The sequence below is a fragment of the Panicum virgatum genome, chromosome 9N (genome assembly GCF_016808335.1).
Source record: "Panicum virgatum strain AP13 chromosome 9N, P.virgatum_v5, whole genome shotgun sequence".
Taxonomy (NCBI): domain Eukaryota; kingdom Viridiplantae; phylum Streptophyta; class Magnoliopsida; order Poales; family Poaceae; genus Panicum; species Panicum virgatum.
This window is the reverse complement of record NC_053153.1, coordinates 57,171,550-57,193,100: the sequence shown is the minus strand read 5'-3', so window position 1 is coordinate 57,193,100 and position 21,551 is coordinate 57,171,550. Positions and strand designations below refer to the sequence as shown.

At 48.8% G+C, this 21,551-nt stretch overlaps 1 protein-coding gene across 1 annotated transcript; it reads right to left on the bottom strand.

Moving 5' to 3' along the window:
* Positions 1 to 11,521: 11,521 nt before the first annotated feature.
* LOC120690997 (kelch repeat-containing protein At3g27220-like) lies at positions 11,522 to 18,687 on the bottom strand. Its single transcript, XM_039973947.1, has 7 exons — positions 18,388 to 18,687; positions 17,294 to 17,473; positions 16,209 to 16,438; positions 15,830 to 16,000; positions 15,424 to 15,529; positions 12,356 to 12,559; positions 11,522 to 11,993 (listed from the first exon to the last, which is right to left on the bottom strand). The coding sequence occupies exons 1-7, from the start codon at positions 18,583 to 18,585 to the stop codon at positions 11,829 to 11,831; spliced, it is 1,254 nt and encodes a 417-aa protein (XP_039829881.1). The 5' UTR covers positions 18,586 to 18,687; the 3' UTR covers positions 11,522 to 11,828.
* Between the last annotated feature and the right edge of the window lie 2,864 nt (positions 18,688 to 21,551).

Here is a 21,551-nt window from a genome sequence, read left to right as displayed (position 1 = left end):
TGGTAGTGGGGTTGGCTTTAGTTGCAAAGTTCAAAATTCTAATTTTTTTTCAGCACTGCATAGAGACTTAAATATAGACGAAATAAAAAATGCATTGCACAATTTGCTTGTAAAATCGCGAGACGAATCTAATTAGGCCGTAATTAGACGCTAAATTGCTATAGTAAACACCTCTACTGACAGATTAATTAGGATCATTAGATTCGTCTCGCGATTTAGAGACGAGTTCTGTAACTTATTTTGTGATTAGTCTATGTTTAGTATTTCAAATATAAAAAAATACTCTTTCAAAAAATTTACAACCTGCAATTAAACAAGGCGTTGGTTCTGGTTGGGTCGGTGGGGTCGTGCGTGGACTGTGCCGCGGGGTCGCCGGAGACGTAGGGGTGAACAGTAGGCACGAGGACGGCGCGGTGAAAATGGTTGCCAGCTTGGGCTGGGCTCCTCGAGAGCTGGGAGATTTGCAGGCTTGCAGCTAGCAGTCAAACCGGCGCGGTCCGGTAATGGTTTACCGGACCGGTTTGATCGGAAACCGATTAAATTCAAAATTAAATGTTCAATCGGTTCCGACCGGCTTACGGGTCGGTTTGATCGGTTTACCGGCTGGTTTGACCGGTTTACCGGCCGGTTTGACTGGTAACCGGTCAAATTCAATTTTTTTTTTGGTTTAAATTCAAATGCCAGCAAAGTATACTAAATAAATATTTGTATAACATATTTTAGTCTAAATGAACCCTCCAACCCTCTTTTGTACTACTTTTACATTGTATTTGTATAATTTTGTATGCACACTTTTTTTGTTTAACTTCAAATCCTCGCAAACTATACTAAATGAACAAATTTTTGAGAAAATTTGACACCATTAGATTCGTCGCACCTTAAAGTATTTTTAGGAATTTTTTATTTTTTTATTTCAAATTTGAATTTTGAATTTGGGCCGGTTTGGTACCGGCCCAAACCGGAACCGGGCCGGACCGGTTTGACCGGTAACCAGTCAAACCGGACCGGTTCCCACCGGTTTGGTGAACCATGGCAACTGTTGCCAGAACTGGCTGGAGAGCGAGTGGTGGATGAAAGGCGGTAATCGGTACTGTAGCGTTAATGTAACCAATCATGGTGGAATTTGGCTCATTAGATACGTCTTGAAAAGTTACATACATCCATGAAAAAGTTTCGCAAATAAACTTCGTTTAGTACTCCATGCATGCATTCGTCTTTTTATGTAAAATGTTACAAAACATGGTCAATGCAAGATATAGAAGGATTTAAAATTTATACTTAAATATAAGATATTCTAGAAATTTAGATAAATATTAAAGCAAATCATTTAATTTCCTATAACTCTTAGCTGTAAAATACTTATCTTTTTTATTCCTTGCCATGGTGCTTAATCTTAGGAACAACTTTAATTACAGCTAATAAACTAATATTTTGTTTGGTTGGTTGTGGTTGGTAGCTGGTGTTGATTTGTTGTTAGAGAAAAATACTGTTGGCTGATACTGATTTGGTATGAGAAAAAAATACTATTTGCTGGCTTTGACAAACCAGCTGAACAGAGCGCAAGAGTTTTTGAAGGGTAGATACCTTTTATTCTTTTTTTTTAATTTATCCTAAATTACTAGAATGACTTATACTACAGGACGGATGGAGTAATGTATATGTTGGATTTGGTGAAAATATCTTTCTCTTAATCCAGACACTAAGACGCTGGTAACTTTTTGTATGAAAAAAATGTACAAAAATCATATGGGATGTGTATCAAATATGGTCATGAACTTTGCGCCTCAAAAAAATATCAGTGTAGGAAACAAGAACGGTACGTTTCAGTAATGAGTCTTGTCGTGGGCATTTTGGGGACCCACAGCCGGGTGGCGGAACGCACCCGCCTATTCCCTGAGGGGGAGTACTTGGGGAAGTGCCAAGCTATTAGGCCGATCTAGCTCGGGGGCAAGAACGCAAGAACACACAGATTTAGAATGGTTCGGGCCGCTGGAGCGTAATACCCTACATTCACTGTGTGGTGTATTGCACTTAGTATGAATGAGTCTATCATCTGCCCCGCCGGGCTTGAATGACATTCCTCTAGCGAGCGTCTCTCTTTTATAGACCAAGGGGACGCATACACAGGCGTTCAGACCCCGACAGGTGGGTCTAACGTGAATGTATAATATACTGCTCAGAAGGCTTCAATGGAGCTATAACGGTTGAGAATCTCTTCTCGGATACGCTTCATTTCCCTGTAGACTTTCTGACCGAGGGGGTTTTATTTGTCCCATCGGCGAGGCGCCCGTTGGGGCAATGTAGCTTGCGGCATAGTCTGTCAAGGCTACCGTGCAGGCGTCATCATGGGCGAAACCGAGCCGTCATGTCCAACTAGCATAGTAGACTGACATACGCGGCGTGGACGGCGCTAGAGACTGCACTGTGCGCCTTGGTAACACGCGACCAACAGTGCAACCTGGGAAAAGCCGCCTCGGGCTCTGCTGTGGCAGAGCGTTCTTCTGCCTACCGTATTGAATGCGGTAGGTAGGCGAGTCTTCCAGTGGAAGCCATGCGGTCCCGCACGCGTGCCTGCACCCACAGACACGTGGCGGCTCCGGACCAGCCCCAGGCGGGGTGTCGGTTCCTCCTGCTGAGGGGTCCAGATAGTATGTGGGGTCCGGAACTCCCTGGGAGGTCCGGGGCCCCCAGCTGTTTTGGCTGAGGGTTACCTCCTCCGGGACATGTGGCGTCACCGGACCCTCCTCAAGCGGGGAGTGGGTCCGGGGCCGTTTGCCGGGAGAGTATGGCTCCGGACCACAGGGGTCCGGCTGCTCGGCCGTCAGGGCGTAGTTACGGATAACTACGAGACTCTTGCCTAGACACAGCAAGAGGGGGTACCCCAGTTCTGGGGTACCGACAGTGGCCCCCGGGCCCACCTCGGGAAAGGTACGAACCCGCGGGTGGGGCCACTATCGTGATGTGTTTCCACGCAACTTGGCTGTGTTGGTGTGCTCATGTCGAGAGCGGGTACTCCGGACCCCTTGGAGGCCGGAACACCTATTGCCAGGTTCAGGTACTAGAGTGCTTTCCTTAGGGCGGCGAAGGTGTATGCTTGGGTTATGGAACCAATGCCAAGCGGCTACACGGACCTCGGACCGCTCAGGGAGCGAGAAACACTTCCCCGGACCTGGCTCCTGGCGACCGTGGCGAGCGGTCTCCGCCGGAGCAGGCCACCGGAGTGGACTTGAGTCGACCGTGGCGAGCGGCCTCCGCTGGAGCGGGCCACCGGAATGGACTTGAGTCGACCGTGGCGAGCGGTCTCCGCCGGAGCGGGCCACCGGAGTGGACTTGAGTCGACCGTGGCGAGTGGTCTCTGCCGGAGCGGGCCACCGGAGTGGACTTGAAGTCGTTGCTGACGATCCCATGAATTATGCCACCGGTCCTTGCAGCAAGGTGTAGGAAACCAGGCCTTATATCAGAAAGGAGCCCGGGACCTCTAGGGACAACAGTCTCGGATACTAGGGAACTCGTAACAGGGCAGTGAAGTACATAGGCTTAGGGTACATTAACAGGCTAAGCTACGCGGAGCTTCTCTACCCCAGGATACGGGCACCACTTCTCCTGAGCAGGTCCCTAGGGGTCCGAACTGCCATCCAACTAGAAGGGGTGTCCACACCTGACCACAAGCCAGCAACTCAACTTGGATCGTTAGTAACTAAAGAAAAGACTCCGTTTGGGAGAAGGACACAGTTAAAACGGATAAGTGTAACCAAGGTAAAGTTCAGATAAGACTTGAGAAAGCAATTTTCCTTTATTGTGGTTATCGTGGTGTATATCAGAGGTCGGGGTTACGAGGCTGGACCTCTACCGCTCTTAGACCACTTGCTGGCGTTGCCTGTTTGTGCGATGAAGCCAGAGATCGGGTTTACAAGGGCGGACCTTTACCGCTCCGGACCACACGTAGGCGCCATGTTATTACAAGGATGTACTCTCCTAGTCCTATCTAGGGGTAACCTACGGCCGCCTTTTGTAAGGCATGCATATTCCCAACCAGAGTGGAATCGCTACCTTTGAGTTCTCCACAGTCGTCGGAGGCGAAGGTATCCTAGACGTGCATGAACTGCATCATCTAGCATCACCTCGGGAGCTCGGGGGGCCCTTCCCTGTCTAAGAACTGTCATATACCTAGGTAGCATGGAGACGAATTCTTTGGCTTTGAATGGGAGTGGCCCAGCCGCCGCCGTCTGCCGCCGGAAGCCAGCCCGATGATTGCTCATCACGAGCTGGGTGCTCATTTGGATGAGCACGGGGCGTGGAGAAGGGCGGTCGTTCGCCGGCTCGACCTTGGTGCTAGCGTTAGGCCCCGCACCTGATGGCAGGATCCTGTCTGCAGCAGCACCAAGAGAGACACGGTCCTGGCGAGGGAGGAGACGATAGTAGACTTCCCCCGGGGCACAGTGGTCGGCTCCAGGCTTCACATTGAGAGAAAGCCTTGAGCCGACGCCATGTCGCCGTAGGGTAAACTGGTGGTTGCTTGAGAGAAAACCTTGAGCCGACGCGGAGGTGTTGTAGGGTGACGCACAGCGGGAGTCTCCGCTGCGCGCCACTGCCGTGCGCCGCCGCACCGAGGGCACCGCTGCCTCGGCACTATGGCATGCGGCGTAGGTGCCGCCATGCCTCTCTTCATCTTCTCGTCGCCGTTGCAGAGGATGAGCTCAACCTCAGAAGCCTGGAGATCTAGCCAACGCTTGCACCTCCCCACGGACAGCGCCAAATGTCGTGGGCTTTTTGGGGGTACCCACAGCCGGATGGCGGAACGCACCCGCCTATTCCCTGAGGGGGAGTACTCGGGGAAGTGCCAAGCTATTAGGCCGATCTACCTCGGGGGCAAGAACGCAAGAACACACGGATTTAGAGTGGTTCGGGCCGCCGGAGCGTAATACCCTACATCCACTGTGTGGTGTATTGCACTTAGTATGAATGAGTCTATCCTCTGCCCCGTCGGGCTTGAATGCCCTTCCTCTAGCGAGCGTCTCCCTTTTATAGACCAAGGGGACGCATACACAGGCGTTCAGACCCCGACAGGTGGGCCTAACGTGGATGTATAATATACTGCTCAGAAGGATTCAATGGAGCTACAGCGGTTGAGAATCTCTTCTCGGATACGCTTCATTGCCCTGTAGACTTTCTGACCGAGGGGGTTTTTATTTGTCCCATCGGCGAGGCGCCCGTTGGGGCAATGTAGCTTGCGGCGTAGTCTGTCAAGGCTATCGTGCATGCGTCATCATGGGCGAAACTGAGCCGTCATGTCCAACTGGCATAGTAGACTGACATACGCGGCGTGGGCGGCGCTAGAGACTGCATTGTGCGCCTTAGTAACATGCGACCAACAGTGCAACATGACAAAAGCCGCCTCGGGCTCTGCTGTGGCAGAGCGTTCTTCCGCCTACCGTATTAAATGCGGTAGGTAGGCGAGTCTTCCAGTGGATGCCACACGGTCCCGCACGCGTGCCTGCACCCACAGACACGTGGCTGCTCCGGACCAGCCCCAGGCGGGGTGTCGGTTCCTCCCTGCTGAGGGGTCGGATATTATATGGGGTCCGGGACCCGTCGGGGGTCCGGAACTCCCTGGGAGGTCCAGGGCCCCCACCTGTTTTGGCTGAGGGTTACCTCCTCCGGGACATGTGGCGTCACCGGACCCTCCTCAAGCGGGGAGCGGGTCCGGGGCCGTTTGCCGGGAGAGTAGGGCTCCGGACCACAGGGGTCCGGCTTTTCGGCCGTCAGGGCGTAGTTAAGGATAACTACGAGACTCTTGCCTAGACACAGCAAGAGGGGGTACCCCAGTCCTGGGGTACCGACAAGTGTGGTGTGAAATGGTTCACACTATACCATTTTCACGTGAACGGTGATTGGTAGAGTTTTTTTTTCAGGTAGGTGATTGGTAGAGTTGTGCTGCTAAACATGCAAGTCAGGTAAATAAGATGAGCACACTATATCTCTTCTCACGTGAACTGTGAGTGGTTGAATTGTGCTGCTAAAGCTGCGTGTCAGGTGAATAAAATGAGGCTAGGCCATATAAATCTCATATGTGCTGGAAATTTAACAATATCTCTTGGTATATTTTTATTTCTTTTGGTGGCATTAGCAGGACTCACAACCATCCACGTATGTGCTGGAAAATGGCATTATAGACGTTGTGCTTCAAGAAATGCCAGCAGTAACGGTTGGATGCACATCACACATATCGTGCCCTATATGGTTGAGTCATGCTAATGCCAGCTAGATGAACAAGATCTACCAAGTGAAATTTCGGTTCTATTAGGATCTATTTATTTTAGTTTCTTTATTTTAGTTTCAGATTTCAGATTACAATACGTAGATGAAAGAAGTTTTTTTTCAGATTCCATGATCTTTACCCTACATATTCTACAATCTAGCAATCTATCTCTATCGACTTCACATTGCGGTTCAGATCAGATTTTTTTTAAAAAAAACGAACTAGACATGAGAGCCGCCGATTATATTGTAAAAATGATGAAGCCTCGACTGGACAAAACAACAAATGGAAGAAAAAACAACACGAGCAAGTTAGATTGACACATCAACACATGCTCACCTCAACTAAGCTATTGGTCGGATGAGGATATCGACACGATCCGTAACAACTATATTCGGTCGGATTGGGACATCGACACAAACCGCACAACTCAGACTCAACCATACTAGCCGGTCTCCACCCGAGCGCCAACTCTGCAGCAACTAAACCAACGCCGCCACCACTTGCTACATTCTTTTTTTGTATTTTTATTTTTTTGTATTTTTATTTTTTTTGTATTTTTATTTCTTTAGAAAGAAAGAAAAAAGAGAAAGGGGAGAGGCGTCCAGAGCCACCTTAAGGGGGAGGGCATCCAGGGCGATGGTGTAACGTCCCACCTCTTCGAGGTCGGGCCCGCTTACATCTGGCAGCTTTATAGGAAATAGACTACCTCACAGACCAACACAAGTCTTTTCTACTCCAGGCCAAACATGTTTAACCTCGGGGTTCTTTCGAGATCGGCTTCCAGAAAAAAATTGCAACTTGTTGGTATGAGTATTCTATTAATCCTATTAAGCCGGGATGTCACATACTCACCCCTTAAGATCCCAAGCCAGGAACGTCCTTTTTTGGCCAGGCCACGCTTACATCTGGCAGCTTTATAGGACATAGATTACTCTCACAGACCAACACAAGTCTTTTCTGCACACTTTGTCCTCACTCGTGCGCATCCGGGAAGAAGTTCCCGGTCGGTCACCCATCCCGAAATTGCTCCCCTTAAGATCCCAAGCCAGGAACGTTCTTTTTTGGCCAGGCCACGCTTACATCTGGCAGCTTTATAGGACATAGATTACTCTCACAGACCAACACAAGTCTTTTCTGCACACTTTGTCCTCACTCGTGCGCATCCGGGAAGAAGTTCCCGGTCGGTCACACATCCCGAAGGCCGAAATTGCTCCAGGCTACTCGTGCGCACCCGGAAAGAAGTTCCCGGTCGGTCACCCATCTCGAAATTGCTCCAGGCCAAGCACGCTTAACCTTGGAATTCTTTCGTGATCGATTTCAGAAAAAGAAGTTGCTACTTGTTGGTATGAATATCCTATTAGTCCTATTAAATCCAGGACCGGTATGTCACAGATGGCCTGGGACCCACAGAGGAGGGGAGCCTAATATCTAGTATGTCGTAGGGAGTAGTACTTGGATCAACTTGGAGTATACGAGCAGACAGCCAGGCACGCAGGTCTTCCGGCAAATATTAGAATTCACATGTGTGACTGGTAGTCAAACTATCACACATAATACAATTTTTTTATATTTACCTCGAACTGATATATTGGGCCAACCTAACTTCTTACTTTGGGCACATTAAGAAGAAAGTAGCTTATGATGCCTAATATCCACTCGGGGTCCAAGTAGCTCCCGATCTTCCGGACTTCCGCCCTTTCGCCCTTCCACGCCGCGATCGCGACTCGGAGTTCGGCGTTTCGTTTTCATCTGTTTTCACTCGGATCCGACGCCGGGTGTTCTCCTTCTCTAAACATCCAGCCACCGACACCGTAGATTGGAGTCTGATGCACTTATACACATGCAGGCCCGCACGAGCATCTGTTGTCTTGGCGCTAGCACTAGCGCTTTAGCAGATTGAAGCTAATTCTAGTTTTATGTTTATGTTATTTTAGTTTGTAATATTAACTTTATTCTTCATGAATTACATATATTAATCGAATTTTTATATTTTTTTAAATTACCATCAGTCCATCACAAATGAAAAATAGTTGGTCTAAAAAATCTATAGTGTCCAGCTCGCCCTAAGGCCCTTGAAAACGGTGAGCCGGCCCTGGAGGCGCCCTGCAACAGCTGAGCGACGAATGATGAAACCTGCGCGCTAGGAAATGCCCAGTGCTGACTTCAGGAAGGACACGGCACTAGAAGCGGAGATGCTCGACACCACCTTCAACAAGCACACGACACCAATGGCACCGTCCACGTTGTCCCAAGGAGAGTTGGATTATTATCACCTGCATCGTCAGTACAGTGTAAAGAGACGGATGGCGCCTCCAGCCCCACCAACATAGAGCTGCTGGTGCGCCTCCGCAAGGCGGCAGCCATGGCATATGCTCGAGATAGCCGCCATTGGCCACGCTACTGCGGCGTCGCCGACACACTGCTGCACGGACCCAGCGCATTCCATGGGCCGTCGCGCCAACCGCGATGCCGCTATTGACCGCGAAGCCGCAGCTGCGGTAGAGCCCACCGCAGCTACGCCGTGACTGGCGTAGGGCCGTATCACCCCCGCTGCTCCGCAACGCCGAGCCCGCTGCCGGGCCGCGCGTCGCCGCAAATCCATGCCCGCCACCCAGCCGGGCCGCTGCCGCAGCGCCAAGACAGGCGCAGGGTCGGACCGCCGCCGCCGAGCTGAGCCCGCTGCAGAGTTGCGCCTTCGCACCGAGCAGCAGGGGGTGCCGAGGAGCCCGACATGTGGTCACCGACTGTGCGCCCTCCCGCCGCCGTCTCCGATGCTAGGACCAACCAACGTCGGTACCTGCCTGTAACGACCAGCAATGCGTGGATCCGGCCACCAACGCGCGAATCCAGCCACTTCGAGTGGATCTGACCGTCTGCCATGTCCAGGGAGTAGAGGAGAAGAAGAGCGGAGGGGAGGAAGAAGGGAGAGGGAGGTGGGGAAAGAAGAAGGAACAAGGGGGAAGGCCCCGCCGCCGCCCTCCTCGCAGCTCACCGGATTTCCAACGGGCTGCTCCGGCGGTGGCGGAGGCAAGGAGCAGTGGTGGACTGGAGGTGAGGTTAGGTGGAGCGATGGAGAGCCGCCCGAGTCGACCAGAGAGGACGACGCGGGGGCGTTGGATTGGCTTATTATTTCTCAGATCAGATATTTGCTCACTGCATTATTACGAATATAACAAGTGTGGGTTTACTCCCTCTCCGAGCACTCGCCCAAATGCCACTCGATCTCCTCTTAAGTACAAGGAAATGAACAGGAAACAGGGGAGAGAGATGCCACAATCCACCGCTCAGCTTCTCATAATCCAAAGCTAAAACAGCACAGGGTTTTAGTCATGGACTCATGGTGGTGGATTGGAACTTGGAAGCGACACCTTGTGCCCATGTTGGAAGTGCCGCTCTGGAACCCTTTTCAACTCTTCCTTTGATCAGAGATCTCACCACCTTACCTGAATAACAAAAAAAGAAGGGTTTTATGTGAAGGTGATCCAAACGTTCGGCTGGTTTTGTGTGGACGGGCATGCTCCGCTTGAGCTGAGGGTTTGAGACCGACCTGATTCTGATTGGTCGGTGCGTGCGAGATAACCTAAAATGGTCTCGTAGGCCACTTTGGAGTTTGGAGGGGCAGGACGTTACGGAGGCTCGTGAGCTGAGTAGCTGACGACACGGGATGGAATGGCTGCGACCTGCCAGTGAATGCCGCTCAGGAGTCAGGAGGAGGCGCTCAGCATGCAGCAAGTGGAGTGGCTGCAGGCGGTGCACCTTCTCGCCGTGGTGGCACCGGTGGCTAGCTTGGCGTCCCGACTAGGTCTGACCGGATTCTGATCGCACCCGTGGCCGGACGCCGCAACAAGAAGGTCGCGCTGGTGGAAGGGCGAATCATGCATCGGCACACATGCAACGCCGGGGCCTGGAGCCTGGGCGGCGAGCACATGGCGGCCGCCCGCAAGGGGATAGGATTAGGCGGCGACCCATCTTTCTGTCTGTCAGGCGGCTCTACCCACCAAACAATCTGACACGCTGGCCGTTGGGGAGGCAGGTCAGGACGGAAAGCGTCGCGCGTCCGGGGGCGAGGCGAATGCGAATCAAATCCATGGCGGCCGGCAGTCTCGGGTCGAGGTCGTCCACTCACCCTCGGAGCCGAGTCGATCGCCGGCGGGGCCTGCGTGCGGACGCGCCTAACGGTCTAGCGGCGATGCGTCCGCTAGCTTCGCGCCCGTCCACGGTGATCGCGACCGGCTTGCTTGGAAATCTGACTGCTTCGTGGCCATCTGTATGCACGAGGCGCGTCCAAATGTCCAATTGACTCCAATAATCCAATTGCCCCTTTTCTCTGCTAAGAGAGGGACGGAGGCCAGGCCACACCAGTTAGTACACCACTAAAGTCTCGGTATGCGCCCAAGGTAGTAACACATCAACGTCCAGCAAAAAGTCATTATGAATGTGAATAAAATTCACGACCTGTCTGATTGGAAAACGGTTGCCTGAGCTCACACAATGCCCTGCAGACGACCGTCGACCTGCTAGTCAAGCTCCAGCGCATGCGCGGTTCGTTAGTCCGCCACTCTTCCGCTTTTACCGTTTCAACGTAGCGGGAGCACCGAAAGAAACAGTTCGTGGCTTCACGCTGGACCCGGGAGTGACACGGCAGGGACACTACCTAGGCTACTGATGTGTGCTCAGCTGCTCATCGATCAGGCCCTGACCTCAGCAAGCCCTGAGCTGAGCTTCCTACTGGCTACAGTACAGTACAGTGCTGCACGAATAATGCTAGAGCTGGATGCATCAAGACGTCGAAAGCTTGAAATGCTAGCAAGTCGAAAACAAATGCTTGTAGGCGCCACTACGTCTACTATAGTAGGGATTTCGAGTAAAATAAAAGGTACCAAAAAATAAAAGAAAAAGAAAAAAGCGTAACCCAGAAGGTGCTACCCGAGCACCTGCAGCTGTCCTCTGGATTTGTGTTGTGAGCATCGATCGTCCAGTGCTGATATTCATGGGAATCGAATGGATTCTGTAGTCATCAACAGCGACAAGCCCAGCGATTTATGTGACAACCAAGTTGACGGACGCAAGGAGCGCAATCCTCCAGGCACATTTAATCGCTTGGCAAAGGAGCCCAGCCTGTATCCAGCAGATTTACGATTTTAACACGGGCGTAAAGTAGCAGGAATCAGACGAAACACTTTCATCACTCACAGAAAGCATGTGACCGAAGGTTGGGTCGAAGTCAACCTTAAGAATAGCTCCAGTTGATGTTGAAACTAATTTTAGAAGATAACCAATGGATTCACTTTCACTACAGATGAGCATAAGGGCTCAAAGGAATAAAAAGTAATATATGTACAAGATTGTGACAGCCACTGTAGTCGATCGATTCTCTCTGTACAACATGGTGCAAAAGTGTGTGATTCTACGATAAATAAAAGAATGAGCATACAGCATAGCGGTGGCAATGGCCACCCGTTTCCCGTATGGTAACAAGGAATTCGCTCACCACAGGGGATCAAAACAGTTATGTACCAAAAGAAAGAACGCAAAGAATGGCTTGGTCATGTCAGTTCTAAGGAAATCACAGATGCAACTTAGTTCTAAACATGCACCCGACAACCTTTTTAGGAGATGGGTCTTTCGGTCCTTTGTCTCGTTGCCCAGAAGTGAAATACAGCCATCCATCCCAGTATCCTACCAACGTGGTCTTGATTCGGAATGGTAACCGCCCAATCACACTCCATTCCTGTAGATGGGGCTCAGTAGCGTCACAATGACAGGTCAAGGGCCTCAATGATTTACATAATGCAATTCTGATACTCGCGTTTCATGCTTTCCATTAACTACCTTATTGCGCAGTTTTTCAGCATCATGGAAATATAGAAACTTTAACACGGTTTTAGTTGCTTTTGTATTAACTACACTGAAGAATGCTGTTAACATACCATCTGTTGCTAAGAAAAGCATGAAAACCCAAAACCCAGTATGACAAGAAACAAAAAATATATCTGAAGTAAGCACACTTTGTTCCCTCAAATTTCCCATCCTTTTTCTGAATTATCTCTACAATAGAACGGAAAATACAGAAAGAAAGGGAAAAAAAATTACCAGTGTGTCCAGATTGAACCGAAATACTTCACCAACCAAAACCATCTTTTTGGTTATTGGGTGCTTATCAGTGGTACCTCCAGCAATAATGAGAGAATTGTTGACATTCACCCAAGCAAACTCTATATGGGAATCTGGTTTTGGCATAGGTGGGAGTTCCTTCCACGTCATCCCATCAAGCATATAAACATTGCTATACACAACCTGCACAAGCAGAATATTGGTTCTAGATGAGAGGCAATAACAAATATAAACAAGATAGTGCAAATCTGAAGGTTACTAAGAAACTAGTAGATAGTGCAAATCTGAAGGTTACTGTGGCAGCAAACCAAAGTGCTTTTATCAAGGGCCGCTGCATTCATGACAATTTTGTTCTAGTGCAACAAACTGCCAAATTCTTGCATCAACAGAAACAGCCCCGTATACTTCTGAAGCTTGACATATCCAAGGCATTTGACTCTGTCTCATGGCCTTTCTTACTGGAAATCCTAGAGAAAAGGGGTTTTGGTCCTAGATGCTGAAACTTGATTAGTGGGTTGCTGGCCTCTTCTTCTACTCGTGTCCTTCTTAATGGAATTCCTGGGGAGACTCTATTTCACCGGCGTGGACTGAGACAAGGTGGTCCTTTATCGCCCATGTTATTTATTCTAGTCATGGACGTTTTCAACAGTATTGTGAAGAAGGCTAATGATGAAGGATTACTGCAACCGTTGGCAGCAAGAAATATACACCATCGGGTTTCTTTGTATGCTGACGATGTGGTTCTCTTTCTCCGACTGGTTGCTACTGACTTGCACATGGTTGAGGACATATTGCGGCTATTTGGGTCGGCTACTAGTCTTAAAACAAATATACAGAAGAGCAGTGTCTTGCCCATTCAGTGCTCTGGAGATGATCTATTGGTAGTGCAAGCTCACCTCCCTTGTGAGATCCAGAACTTTCCGTGCAAGTACCTTGGCCTTCCTCTTTCTATCAAGAAACTGACACGGTCTCAGCTCCAACCAATTATTGACAGAGTTGCGGATCAGCTCCCAGGATGGAAAGCTGACCTGTTAAATCGGGCGGGAAGAGCTATATTGGTTCAACATGTGCTCACGGCAATGCTAATCTATGTGGCATCTGCCTTGGACCTGCCTCCTTGGTGCTTAAAGGCCATTGACAAGATTCGTCGGAATTTTCTATGGCGGGGCAGGAAGGAGGCTAATGGAGGGCATTGTTTAATAGCTTGGCCTAAAGTCGCTAGGCCCAAAGAGCTTGGAGGACTGGGCATTTTAGACCTGCAGCGATTTGGTTGGGCTCTCAGAGTGCGTTGGTTGTGGCTTGGCAAGACTGAACCGGAGAGGCCATGGAGCGCCTTCCCAATTCCAGTGCACAACTGCACCAAGTCTCTGTTTGCTACTGCTGTACATTCAGAAGTTGGCAATGGAGCAAACGCAAAGTTCTGGACAGACAGGTGGCTGGATGGACGTTCCATTGAGATGTTGGCTCCCAATTTATTTGCTTGTGTTCCAAGGAGGAGAGTCAACAAACGAACTGTACAGGAAGCTTTGACAAACGACAAGTGGCTGGAGGACATCCAAGGCCACTATTCAGTGGCGGTTTTATCTGAATATCTTGATATTTGGGCACTAGTTCAGGAGGTGGTATTACAATCTGATGTGGAAGACACTCACAAATGGTGTTTTGAGGCTTCAGGGCAGTTCTCTACTAAATCAGCATACGAGGCCTTTTTCAATGGGTCGGTTTGCTTTCAGCCTTGCAAACTGATCTGGGGATCATGGGCGCCAAGGAAGTGCAAGTTTTTCTTATGGCTAGTTGCCCACAATCGCTGCTGGACGGCGGATAGACTTGCTCGCAGGGGACTACCTCACCCGGAGCACTGCCCCCTCTGTGAGCAAGAGGATGAGACGATCAATCATCTCCTCTCAGCTTGTGTGTTTGCCCGCCAGTTTTGGAATGAGTGGTTTTCTGTTTTTGGTCTGCAAGAACTCACCCCACAAGCTGTCAATGTGGACTTCTACGCTTGGTGGCAGCAGAGTAGCGACCAATTGCACACAAGTTTACAGCAAGGGTTCAACACCTTGGTTGTGCTTGGAACATGGTGTATTTGGAAGACTAGGAATGATGTGGTGTTCAATGGGGCTGCTCCTAGAATTAATAGAGCTCTCCTCCTTGCACGGGAGGAAGCTGAATTTTGGATGCTTGCAGGTGCTAAAGATCTTAGTGCCATGGTCGCTACTAGGCTCCCCAACTAGCTGTTGGTTGTGAGCTTGGTTGGTCTCGTTGTTTTTGGAGCGTGTGTGTGTGTGTGTGTGCTATTTTGGCCAAAACTCTCCTTCTATTAATGCAATGATATGCAGCTCTCCTGCATATTCGAGAAAAAAAAAAGAAACTAGTGAAACTAGAATATGTTGCATTGAAAAGGTACTTGAATTGATTCTGGTCTTAACTCAAAACATCAACTATGGCAGTGCTGAAGGGCAATAACAAAGAAAACAGTGAAACTAAAATTATGTCACATTTAAAAGGAACTTGAATTCTGGCCTCAACTCAAAATCATCACAGAATCTTGCTTCTAAAAAAAACGAACTCCAGATAAGCGGAAACAAACAGGGCCTATGTCAATGCTTGAAGGGCAATAAGATAGATAAACAGAATAGTGCAAATCTGAAGGTTACTAAGAATATAGTTGAACTAGAATATGCCAAATTTAAAAGGTACTTGAATTGATTCTGGTTGACTAAAAATCATCAGTTATGGCAATTATTGAATATATGTGATAATATGATAGTTTAAATAGTTAAACCAGACTAAATGTCCTTGTCTTTTGTTTTTCTGGAAAAGAAAATGCAGTGACATAATGACAATCCACTTTCTGGTGAAATCAGGTGCGCCACTATTTATTGAACAAAGTACAGTATGCTTGGTGTTTAGATGCTTATTTACTAATCATAACGGCATATGATTAAGTTGTCCTTTATGTAGGGAAAACAGATCCCAGTTGATCTTAAAACATAGGGCCCACATAATGTGCATCGATTAGCTATAAGATTGGCATATCAACATACCTCACTTCTTCTAACACACTTAAATATAGGAGACCCAGGCTTGGCCATGAAATCACCTTCTTGACCACCAATAACAAGGAGTTTATCATTTGCAACAACACAAGCCCTGGAAGTAAACAAAATAATTTTGTAAGAACTTCAGCAATTTAACAATTAAGGATAGTGTTTTCAGGATTCACAAACCAACTTCTTTGAATCATGCAACCAAATTTATAGGAAAACATTTGCAAACAGCATAAATGTTGCCAAGAGCATAAGAAAAGTGGAAATGCACCCAGTAGCAAAATGCCAAGACAACCTAGGGCATAGGCATCTAGTAACATTGCTTTCCAACGAAAATAACAACTGATGATAACATAGGAAGGGGAGGTTATTTTAGGGCAACATAGTAAGGGAAGTTATATACCTATGAGGACCTCCAAGTGGTATTGGTATCTCACTCCTCCACTCTTTCTCCAATGCTTTCCCATCCTTTACTGCGAGGCTCCAATGTTCAAGCCCAGGCTCATGCCTATCCTCCTTGCTGCCACCCATCACATGAAGTCTGCCTCTCCATAGTTGAGTTGCTGGAGCATATCTAAACAAAAGAATTTAAACCGGAAAGATATTTGGTTCAAATTGTTTACAGTCTACATGTTGGCCAAATATTCAAACATAATATTTGCATTGACGGAGCAAGGAACCAACAAGGCAACAGCTTTTCAGGTGCAAGTAATCTGTAAGTGCACAACGGGTGGATGCCCAATTTTTTAAATATATTCAAATTAGAAGAACAAAACTAGTACCTAGGAACTGGCAATGGAGGCAAATCATGCCATTCTTTTGTTTCTGTGTCCAATACAAAATTTTGAGCTGTAGGCCCCCTACATTGCGGACCATACTGTCCAGTTACCACATAGATGAATCTTCCATCAGTAACCATCCCCAGATGTGAATGTGCCATGTCCTTGGGCATATCAAATCTTCCACCCCATGTATTATCCGAGAAATTGTATATATCAACATGAGAATGCACCTGCAAAATGGAAAAGAAAAAAAAAAGAGAAAGGAAAATCTCAGGGAAGGCAAATTTTTTAACATACTGAAATAACTCATATCTAACTGTAGATCTCTTCAGTGAAATTTGCATTCTGCTCTTACTAGTATAATTGGCAGTCCAGCAAAGTTACTACTTGTTCAATACTCCCTCCGTCCCAAAAAGAATGTAAATCTCGCTTCCCGAGAAGTCAAACACTTTTAATTTTAAATAAATTTATACAAAAAATTACTAACATGTCTCCGAATTGATGTAATATAGATATATATTACATGATTAATCTAAAGATACTTATGTTGTAATATATATTAATACTATTTTGTATGAATTCGGCCAAAGTTGGAATTGTTTGACTCCTCGGGAAATGAGATTTACATTTTTTTTTGGGACGGAGGGAATAGATGGGATCAGGGTACAAATTATCATACCTAGCACAGGTAATTCAAGTTTATTCCATTATGTAAGAGCAGGCAACAGTGAATACTAAGGCTTACTAGAACCTTGCATAATCCCAATTCGCTCTATGTGATTTCCATCAGTTGAATGTATAGTAGTGCTATCAGTCTCTTTCACAACTTGACATCTTAATACATAGTACATTCTTTAATGAAATGAAGAGTATAAGTAGCTAACTTGAACTATCATTCATATCCAAATTGGCAAATACTTCTTTATTACACTTCCCAAAATATAAGGCAAAATTCTCTGGTGCAAGAAGCATCACTGCTCCACTTTTTCATGCACCAGATGTCATAGATTATAGAAAGTAGATATCTTGAGACACAAAGCATGAAGGTATAAAACTATGTAAGACATATCAAGCAGGTTCCTCACATGGTTAATTGTGCCATATCCAGCAAAGACATATAAGCGATTCTTAATCTGTATAGCAGCACCATCCAAACGTACGACAGGTGCTTCAGCCATCTCCTCCCATTTTAATTCTGGAGCTGGTAAGTCTGCAAAAGTTGCATTTATGTCCATCGAACCTACAGGCTTCTTGTCCTTCTTATTCTGTACAGGAAAATTATAAAATGGGCTAGTTTTGTGAGAGACCATTGTGGCAACATAATGAGAATAAACAAACCAAGTAAACTTGCAAATAGAATCCAATCTAACAGAGTTTTAGACCATAGTGATGGTTGAAAATTCTTCACAGGACATAACTTTATACATTGTGTACTACTGTATGATACCAAATGGTTCGAAAGAAAAACTGCGATCACCAAATTCATGTCATCCAGGCATACAGAAGATATTATCTACTGTTTGTATGATACCAAATTAATGTCATCGGCATAAGTATGATAACAAATGTGAATGGACACGATATTTAGGGCCTAGATTTCAAATTAAAAAGGCATATTCTTAAAACTTTTACTCCCATAATATTGTGTACCCAATCAGAGCAAATACAATATGTCTCACAAGCAAGCTTATATGAATTATAAACAGTACAGAACTCTTGATAGTTAGTAGTAAACATCACTGAAGAAACCCAAAGCAGAGCACTGGCGCAATACTAGTTGAAAACTGCTGCAGACAGTCCCAAGGAGCTGTAGCAATATGTGGATAAGGGTATCACAACCAGACTATCTCCATTCCTACGAGGAGAGTGAAGTCCAAACAAACACATGAATCTATTGCTAAAGTCTACGCCTAACTCTTAATGGCGGCGCATCTGGACTGAAGCAGATCGAGTAAAACTCCCAAACCAAGGGAACATGTTCAGCTCAGCCGATCAGCACGCACACGTTACCCAATTACTCCCTAAATCCCACCAGATCTCACCAATCCCGTAGGCGCTTCGTGACTACGCCCGCCAAACCCTACCCCGAAGCACAGAAGACAGGACGCTCGAGCCTCAGCAGCGGCGGCAATCTAGCATCCCTAAGCATTGGGCGCGAGAAAGGGGAGGGAGTCCTCACCTCCTTCGCGACGGGCGGCGCCTCCACGGCGAGGCTGGTCGAGAGGTTAAGCCTGGAGGACCAGGCGGCGGAGGACCAGGCGGAGGAGGTGGACGAAGCCCAGAGGAAGTCGACGACGAGCACGAGGCCGAGGACGGCGACGACGGCGAGCGCCACCAGGTGCTTCGGCGGCCGCGCCTTCGCCGCCGGCCTCGCCATGGGCGGGCGGCTAGGTTAGGGGAGGATCGGCATCTCGGCCGGTGTAACTGTGAAGTGTACTCTAACCATAGCAGGGGGCAAGACGAAGGATCGTGTTCGTCTGATAGGGGACGGATGCCTTGGTACCCTTACCTTCCGAACCAGGTGGTTGAATTTTTTTTTTTTTTGGAACCTACCAGGTGGTTGAATTGAGCAGGAATGCAGGATCAAACTCCTGTTAAACGACCCATATGGTCGCAGCTTCGGATGAAGGACTTGCAACGATTCAGTGAAAGGCGACAGATGATGGATGTGGCCGTGGGCGACAAATTTTTTTTAGCCTCTCATCTGGGTACAGCTATAGAATTTGTTCATACATGTACGCACATCCACCTAACACATGCACGCCTCACACACACCTCATATGTATAAACAAACCTACAAATCAGTATAATGTTCAGACGAGTTTTAAGCCCAACTTGAACATGCGGTTGTCGGCCCAACAGTAAGGATTAATTCAGCCCAATCGAAACCGCCATCACACAGCCCAACCATCCAAAAACGGCTCGGATCCATTATCTCATCTCTCTCTTGGTGCCGCCGCGCGCCGCTCCATACCCGCGAAACCCATCTCAGAATCCACCAGGAGAAAGTGGAACAGCGGGGGAAACAGAGGGCGATGGCGTTATCGAAGGGGTAGACGAACCGCCTGTGGCGCATGATGCAGATGCTGCACGGCCGCGGGCTCAGGATATCGAGATTGGAGTTGCACGATCCTTGCCGTTGTACAAGAATTCAAAATGCACGAAAGTTTCTAAAGTAGCCTTTAAATTGAACAAGGGAAAAAAGCACAGGAATTTGAGGAGAGAGATATATACAGAAAGGAAAGTTTTCATGAGATCCAACCTCATGTTAAAATTACTATGGATTCATGGATCCCAAAATGAATCCTAAGGAATTTCATAGGGTGCAATTCTTTGTCCAAAAGAGTATAGGTGATTTTCCTATAGGACTGTAATCTTTCAAAATCATTATGGTTTTCCTTTGTTCCAAAAAGAAGCCTTCTGTGTTCTAGGTTTTTTTTCGCGACCGTGCCTGAGCACGTTTTTCATTAAGAAGAAAGAAGTTATAGACACAACCTTGATGCGGCCAAACAAGACTTGGCCAACACAAGAACACAAAGGACTAAAGAAAAAAAACACTGAAGAAAAAGTACAGACAAATTCACAAATGGCCGAAGCCACGAACAGACAAGAAACACGAAGGGGGAGGACACTCCAAACAAAGGCCACCCAAAGAGCTGGACCTGCACAAAAAACTGTCGCAACCACGAAGCCAGAGACGATGGCGAAGCATCCACCGAAAAGCACGACCATGGCGGCAAAGCATCCGCCAGAGTAGAGAAATGACGGCAACGCATCCGCCAAGCTCAAAGTAATCACAGGTGGCAAAGCATCCACCAAGCAACACGATCACGGCGGCAAAGCATCCGCCAGCATATGGCGGCAACGCATCCGCCAACGAACCACCATATGCAAGCATAAGCAGACATCGCAACAGGGCGGCAAAGCATCCGCCACGACCTAGGCTTCCAAGACGACAGTGCATAAATCAGAGCGAGGCAGGTACAGAGGATGAACCACCGATCAGGCGACCAGCCATGGTGGGCACGATGGTGGAAGGAGCGAACAAATGATGCCTCCAACGAGGAAAACGGCGCCCGAAGGCGTCACCATCATCTGGCCCTGCGGACAGGCAAAGGCTTTCGCCTTAGCTCCACCCTAGAGCACCCACCCAGTGACGATGACCCAGCGCTGAAGGGATGGAGACAGCACCGCAGCGATGAGGCGGAAGGACGACGTCTCCCAGGACACACCACAACAACGCCTCCAGGGAGGGGAACGACGCCCGCAAGCGCCGTCGTTGTTGGCCCAGCACAGCACTGGACAGAGCTTTCGCCCCGAACTTCCTGAGAAAGAGACGAAGGCCGCCCGCCACGAGCGCCCCAACCGGCAGAGGAACCCGAGAAACACCCAAGATCCACGGCAACCACGGGTAGCGGCCAGGAAAAGGGGCCCCAACCACCAACCCACGGCCACAGGAAGGGGTTCCCAGGCCCGGAGGCCACACCACCACGCCGGGGAGGGCAGCCCGGCGGACGAAGGCGCACGACCACCCGGGGCGAGGGGCGGCGGCCACGGCCCCCGAGCGGCACCGGCGGCGGCGAGGCCACCCGAAGCCGCGGGGCGCGGCAGCGACGCCGAGACGGCCGCGACGCCCAAGCCGACAGCAGGCGGGGGAGGGCGCAATCTAGCCAGGAATGGCTAGATCCGGCCCGGCAGACCCCGGATCCGGCGAGGCCACGACCGGATTCGACCCCGGCGGCCGGCGGCGAGTCGACGTCGAGGGCCAGCTTGGAGGCAAGGAGGGAGATGGGGGAGGGAGGGCGGATAGGGAGGGGGGACACGAGTCGAGTCGGCTTCGGCGTCCGGGCGGCGGCTGCGGCGGCCACCAGTGGCGGCCCGGGGAGAGGGTGCTGCCGGCGGCGCGGATCGCCCCCCCCCCCGTGTCGCCAGGAGGAGCGACGCGGGGGGGGGGGGGGGGGGGGGGGTCTCACACCTCTGTGTTTCTGTGTTCTAGGTTTCCTGCACGATTCTAATTGCGCGCACTCTCCATCCTGTATTTTGTGAATCCTGCATTCCAAAGAGACCCTTGGAGATGAACCAAACCGGTCTTTTCCTGGACCACCAAAAAAGAAAGAACATTGTGCATGTGAGTGTGCCGTACATATGAGTATAACGATAATTATACTCTGGTAACAAAACCAGAAATACGCTACTTTCTGCCAAATTTGCCCTCATTATTACACCAAAATCTCTTGACATGTATCATCGAATCGGCAAACTACCTTCCGCCAAAATATGCTCCCTCAAGAAAAGACCTTGCAGCCTAGCTACTTGGATTCTTTCGAATGAAGAACGAGGGTG